The sequence below is a fragment of the Hipposideros armiger genome, unplaced genomic scaffold (assembly GCF_001890085.2).
Source record: "Hipposideros armiger isolate ML-2016 unplaced genomic scaffold, ASM189008v1 scaffold_162, whole genome shotgun sequence".
NCBI lineage: Eukaryota > Metazoa > Chordata > Mammalia > Chiroptera > Hipposideridae > Hipposideros > Hipposideros armiger.
Window position 1 is genome coordinate 97,310 of NW_017731512.1, and position 7,402 is coordinate 104,711.

Consider the following 7,402-nt stretch of genomic DNA (forward strand, 5'->3'; position numbering starts at 1 on the left):
ACCTGGAGCTGGGCTGCTGTGAGTCGTCAGCAATGGCGTAGGCTGCAGCCCCTGCTGCAGTGGGTTGCCATGGGCTACCGTGTGTGGCCGGCAGCGCAACTTGTCTGTTCCCCTTCCCCCAATTCCCCAGTGCTGTTTCCATTCCCCAATTCCCCAATAAAAAAAAAATCTTTAAAAAAAAAAAAAGAAACAGGTACAAACATAATTACAAATTACAGAAGAATACAAAATCGGGTGCCGGGCTTTGGAAGGAGCCTATTTAAATGAGGGACCTGGAAGCTTAAGTGACCTTAGCTTTATAATAAATCCACCTCTGAGAGGAGCAAAATAAGGAGTCAGAGAGGCAACAAAGTTGTCACGAGCCTGAGATGGATTAAAAGGAAAGGAGAGGACTAATGTCTTGGGAATAAATAAGGATAGTTCAACGAGGGATGGAGAAGGGCCATGAAGGAAGGAAAAAACAGTGAGGCTGGTGCCTAAGGCTTCTGTGATTGAGCAAAGTTAGCAGGTGGCAGGTGAGAGGAAGGTAGTGATAGTGTAACCAACTGCACGAAAGTTCCACAGAAGCTGAAACCATTGTGCTGTTTTCTTTTTTTACAAGTGGTGGCGTGGGAAGCAAAGACACCAAAACCTACCTCCTGACCCAGTTATGTGGGGAATGAGAAATTAAGTGCTACTGGACTAAGAAGGCCATAGGAAAGCAACCCGCTTAAGGGAAATCTGTTTGTAGTTGGGTTTTTGTAAATTTTACTTCAACAATGTCAGATAGTCTTATTTCACAATAAACTTTACCCCAATACTGCCCAAATAGTTTGCCAGCCACGCTTCTCTCACAATTAAAGGAAATATAAAATAAAAATCTTATTGCATTTAAAAATAGTCAACGTAATTGTGAATTATTTGAAAACACTGGACATATTAAGTTGTATTTGAGCTTAGTCTCCTGACACACACTGATACAAATTATAAAAATATGAATTACCTGAACACTGAAGTTGAGACAAAATTTGAGCACCTTCAAAGTCGTGGCTTGTCATCTTTAAGTTAGGTTTGATACAACGAATAAAGCTTGCTCCCTAGGAGAATAAAGGTACTTCTTAAGACAACACATATAGCACTCATATTTTTCTATTTCTATGAATATGAATACTAGCAACTTTCAGAGCATATTATGATTAACATATAAACTTCTTTTAAAATAATAACTAAGGTAATAAATGTTGAATTACTATGTTGTACTCCTGAAACTAATATTGTATACCGACTATACTTTAATAACAATATTTTTAACTTAAAAATAAACAAATGATCACTAAGGAACTTATACCTTTCTTAGCATAATTTTATAATTTAAAGCTTGAAAAAATTCTGCATTATATACTAATACATATTAGAAAAATAATACATTTTAGATTTGAGTGCCAAAAAATATTTTATTGTAAAAAAAAAGTCTTTCATTGTGAAATATTTTAACATATTTAAACAATATATTTCACAGGCTGACATACATGTGATTTTAGTCTACATTTAAGTGTATTTGTATGTTATGTTTCTGTGTTAAGAAAATTGTCCTATGACAAAAGGAGTGAATAAAATTAGGCCTCTTAAAATTTAGGACAAAGTATAAAAAAAAAGTCAATCTTTTTCTTCTACTTCAAAAATACAGAGTAGGTCCTTCAGCTGCACCATGGCACATTTTAAAGTTTTGTTTGTTAAGCAATATTTTTAAAAGCTTGAAGGCATTCTTTTGGAATCAGTTATCAGATTATGTTGTATGAGGCAGAAAGAATACATACTGGTATATACAAATGAAACTCTTGGGTACTGAACCTAATATACTAGACATTCAAGTAACTGTTTCTCTTCAAAGCAGTTACACCTTGCAAAACTTAATAGTTATTTCAACAATAATGCTCATTACAAACTCTTTTGGAACACTTTTTAAAAATGCCTTATTTTTATAAATCACAAAAGTAATCTCATCACTTTACAGTAGCACTATATTTGAGTGATAAAATACCCTCCTAGGAAATATTGCCTCTATAACAGGGCACAAAAATATTATGTCTTTTTTTCCATATCAACATTGTCATGTTGGATAACACTACTACAGTAATACAATGAAAATAAATTGCATGCATTATCTCTAATCCTAAAAAAATTTATTTTCCTTCTCCATAGTAGCTAATTATTTTCACTTTCCTCAAATTATAGGATAACCTTAATTTTATAACATTTAGAAAATTCTATTATTTATAAAATAGTTTGACTTTACATATGTATTTGACCTTTTTTCAGGACAAACCTAACCAAAATTATAACAATTTTAAAAACCAATTTTTTTTAATGAAGGAATTTGGTTTAAAGTGAATTTGTAATCATACCAGGTTTACTATGTTTATTTGAATAAGTACTAATACTAGTTTAAGAGATCCATTTAAAAACCCTATTTTTTTAAAGTGTACTCACAGTACTTCGAAGTTTATCCAGAAGCAAATTTAACTGTGTCTGTAAAAAAAATGAAATCACTTTATTTTTCAAAAAGCAAGAATATACAATGTCATCAGTTAATATTAGCTCTCCATGATTAGAATAGAATATCATGCAATAATATGGACATATAACACATTATACTTGAACAACTTCTGGAACGCAAACTCTTTAACAGACAGTAACATGCAAAATATATGGCTAATATAAAGCCAAGGGCAATAGCTTATTTTACTTACATAGAACTTATATAAATTAAGAGACTGAAAATTAGCAATGCTATAAAACATACATGCACACTTGCAGGTGAGATGAATGAGGAAAAAGTGTACAGGCAACGAAGAAAGTACATAAAAATGCTGGGGATGCATTCAATTAGAGGTCAGCATATCCTGAATATGTGGCAAGCTAGTGTAGTTTGTGTCAGACTCCATTAAGAATTAAGACATGAATATAACCAATAATATGGTAATAACTATGTTAGTGCCAGGTCAGTACTAGACTAGTCAGGGAAATCACTTCTTAAATTATACAAATGTCTAACCACATGCTGTACACCTGAAATTAATAAAAAATAATACTGAATGTCAACAGTAATTGAAAAATTAAAACAGAGGGGAAAAAGGTAAAGCGGGATAAGAGATTCAAATTTCCAGGTATAAAAATAATAAGTTTTGGGGATGTAATGTACAGCACAGGGAATGTAGTCAATATTATTGTGATAACGTGGTACAGTGCCAGATGGTTGCTGGACTTATCATGGTGATCTCTTCTTTAGATATATAAATGTTAAATAACTATGGTGTACACCTGAAAGTAATGTAACATTGTATGTTAGCTATATTTTAATAAAAATCTTAAAATGTTTTTTTAAAAATATGAAGACATGTTTAAAATATACACTAATGGTATATATTAGGATTGTTTTATATAAACACTTAGCATGAATGAAATTGTCCTGCCCAGCTGTAGAAACCCTCCTTACTATTTTAAATTATTTCACATCTCAATTATTTTTAAAAGCTTGGATAGTTTTTTCAAAAAGAAAAAAATATTGACAATGAACAGAAGTTATTATGCTTTCCTATTTTTAATAATATTAAGTGATTTTAATTTAGATTTAGTACTATATTAAACATATATTTGTTTTACTTCTCTACAAAGTAAATTATGTAAAATTCTTATATTGGTTTTATGCATATAGTAAGGTGCTTATTATACTGATAACAAAAGATAAATTTTTATTTATTAAATTAACATATTGGATCATTCATAGCAATATTTAATAATAATAAAAGGTATACTTTACTGAATGCTTTCTGTGAGTCAGCACTGTTCAAAGCTTTTCATGGGCATTATCATGTTTAATCATAACAACAAATCTAATTAAGAATATATTATTAGCTATGTTTTACAGGTGAAAGCACTGAAGCCCAGAGAGATGAATTACTTGCCTAAATTCATGAAGCTAGTCATGGCAAAGCCAAAATTTCAACATAGGGCCTAACACCGAAGTTCATTCTCTTACCCATGTCACTACAGTATACTTCAGACAGCACATGCTTAAGCTATAATCAATCACACAACTGAAAAGCAAGTATGAGAGCCACTAATTTGGAAAGAAAAAAAAAACTGTCACAAAGTCCATGCTTCTTAGTCCATAGACTAAGCACAATATTCACACACACACACACACACACACACACAAAAGGAGATAGAGGTAAATCAGAAGAGTAGAAGCAGTAAAAATAAAGTAACAGCATCTAAGACAAGAGGGAACAATGTTAAATATCAAACAACAGCAGTCAAAGACCATAAGGGTAAACAGCCTTACGCAGCTCATGCTTTATTTGTATTTTATTTTTATTTTAAAGCAGACAAATATTCATGTATATAATGACAGAATGAGATTTCCACCAAAATGGATTAATTGTACTAAAATACTAACAGTAAAAGGGTTAGGTTTCAATAACAAGAAAACATCTCTTCAGTGGTTCTCAGCGATGTTAGATAACTGAAGTATTATTGTAAATGCTAGCCCATTTTTTTATTGCCTCACATGACTTAAATTTAATAAGCTTTTCTATTATATTTAAAATTAAGAATTACTATTAATAGTTCATTTCAAAGAATTTCATTAAAAATATTTGAAATTTTATTAATGTCAGTTATAGCTTTCAGCAGTTTAAATGTGTCAAACACATCTTACTGCATATAAGCAATTTTAAGGCATTTCAAGTCTCAACATAAAAGAATACTTTAACCAAAAGAATTCTAAAATGTTTTTGTTTTTATTTATATTATATAAAATTTCAAGTATATTCTTACAAGCAATACCTCTAGATTTCTACCATTACAGTAGGAAAATAGTTAATGATATCCATTTCATTAATCTGTTATATGTCTATTCAGGAATTTAAGAATATCCTAATAAGAGAATAAATATTGCTCAAGAGAATCAGAAACTCGTAATTAATGAATATAACTTATAACAAGTTAAAAACTTTTTATTCAGTTACCTGAAAACATATTATAAATATAGGAGTATATTTATGTTTAAGCTTTTAAAAAATTAGCTTTATAAACATGATTTTATCAAGTTAGTTAGAGCCAATTCCAATCCATAAGGGATTTCAGGAGGCTTACACAGCTAGTTAGTATCACAATATTCTAATACTTAAAAATTAATTTTAATTATATCATTTTTTAAATATTTAAAGTACACATAATGAAAACATATGTAGTTTTCTTGTAAATACAATACTTTATGGAAATGTATAAGAGAGAAATTAACTCTATTTCTTTGTTCTATTTGTTATAATTTTTTTATTCATTAAACTTGTGACACAAAGTTTTAAAATTCTTTTTCTATGCTACTCAACAATTAGAACCAATTAGTATTGCTCCATTTCTAAGATACATCATGTAACAGTTCCTTGTCAAACCTCAAAGAATAAATTCCTGATTCAAAATCAATAAGTAAAATGTTCTTTTGTCAAGTAAAATGTTAAATAAGCAATCTGAATGGTTTGCCACACAGAGGACTATCTATTACAGAAGTTTTTAAAAGCTTTAGTCAAATTTTAGCATAATATACACACCCATAATACAATGTAAGAGAAAATGCTGAAAATGAATTGCAAACTTGAGACAGGCTTTTTTTTAACATGGCAGCCACTCTATAAACAGGAGTCCACGAAGGTGATCATTTACCTGCTTTTCCTCTCTCAACTCAACTAGTCCTCTCTAGCCATCCCGAGCTGGACAACTCCAGCTAAAACAAAACTGCTGAATGAGGAAAGAAACAGAAAACATGGGAAAGAGAAGGTTTGAAGGTCAACCAGACAGTAAGCAGAAGCAAGAATATTAGGAGAAGCAATCGGATATGTTAAGCACCAAGAAAGAACATATTCATAAAATTACGAGAATTTCTGTATATTCAATTACTACAACTATTTTATGTTTTGCATACAAACATCAACAATGCAGGGGCTGCTCTTGACCTTCACTCCTGGAATTTCTGACAGTATCTACATTATCCACTGTAGAATATAAAAAACAATTTATTTTAAATGCAGTAAAAAAAAAAAAAAAATCCAGGTAATATATTTAACACAAATACCTTAAACTTGTTTCCCACACTGATGAAGCTAAGTTTTCCTGCTTTTTGTTTAGTATCTTTGTTGTTATTTGTGGATGATTCAAACAATTCCCGTATAAACTTATCCCTGGATTCACATATTAAGGATTCAAGAGACATATGTAAAGCATCATTATTTTTTTCCACAAACTGGGTCTGAAAAACAAAGCAAACAGGAATGATTCGGTCCGTCTTGTGATAATATCCCTTAGTGCAGCACTGTCCAATAGAACTACAGGGGATGATAGAAATATTCTGTATCTGCATTGTCCAATACAGTCACCACCAGCCAATGTGGACACTGAGCACACAAAGTGGGGCAAATGTGTTGAGAAAATTTTAAATTTTATTTAATTTAAATTTAAATAGCCAGATGTGGTTAGAGGTTACCACATTGTACAACGCAGCTTCAACATCAAATGGTTTTCTCCTGGTAAAAGTTACTCACTGTTTCATAGCACACGGCCCCCGCGAAATGCCTGATAATGAAGCCTTCATCATCTCTGATGTTCCTATGAACTGCCAGCTTCGATTTTCTGGGAATCTAAAAAACAATCCAAAGGTCAGCTACTAAATTATCAAAAATATATCACATATTTTCCTTTAGAAAAGATTTGGGATGTGAAATACTTAAAATTATAAAGGAAATTTTCACACTTTATAGAATTATACTGTTTTTTAAACATCTACTAAGCCTTAAAACACCAGTGAAATTCAGCAAATATTTGGTCATACTCTCTTAGGGGAAAAAAATAAAAGAAGACCAAAAAAAAAAAAACCAACAACAACAACAACAAAAACCCCCACTATTTAGAAGCACATGCAAAACATAGTGGATATTTTATAAAGTTACCTGCCTAAGTCTAAAGTAGTGGTTCTTGACCTTGGCTGCTGAGTTAAAACCACCGAGGGAGCTTTTAAATCTCCCAAAGCCTACACCATTTACATCAAATGATTCCAAGGTGCAGCCAAGGTTGAAAAGCATTGTTCTAAAGAAACACCTGGTATCAGTGCAGAAACTTTTTTAAACCATACATCCTAACATGTTTACACAATGAGCCTGGATCGATTTGAAGGAAACTAAGTCATTACTGGTTGTACTATCTAATTATAATTTCTCATATTTGTATCATATTTAAAAGTTTCCAAAATGCTTTCACATAAAAGATCACATCTGACCCTCAAAATAACCTAAGGCTAAGAAACACAAAATCAGGCCGGCCGAGTGGCTCAGTAGTTAAGAGTTGGCTTGGGAGTGCAAGCTCTGAGCAG

At 31.4% G+C, this 7,402-nt stretch overlaps 1 protein-coding gene across 1 annotated transcript in view; it reads right to left on the bottom strand.

Annotated features, from left to right (window-relative positions):
- The window catches only part of MYO6 (myosin VI), a gene marked incomplete in the record, with an annotated part of 108,599 nt that overhangs the window by 33,746 nt on the left and 67,451 nt on the right, over nucleotides 1–7,402 (bottom strand). The window contains 4 exon segments of the mRNA XM_019651544.1: nucleotides 983–1,076; nucleotides 2,470–2,508; nucleotides 6,113–6,286; nucleotides 6,579–6,674. Coding sequence (XP_019507089.1) covers nucleotides 983–1,076; nucleotides 2,470–2,508; nucleotides 6,113–6,286; nucleotides 6,579–6,674 — 403 coding nt within the window.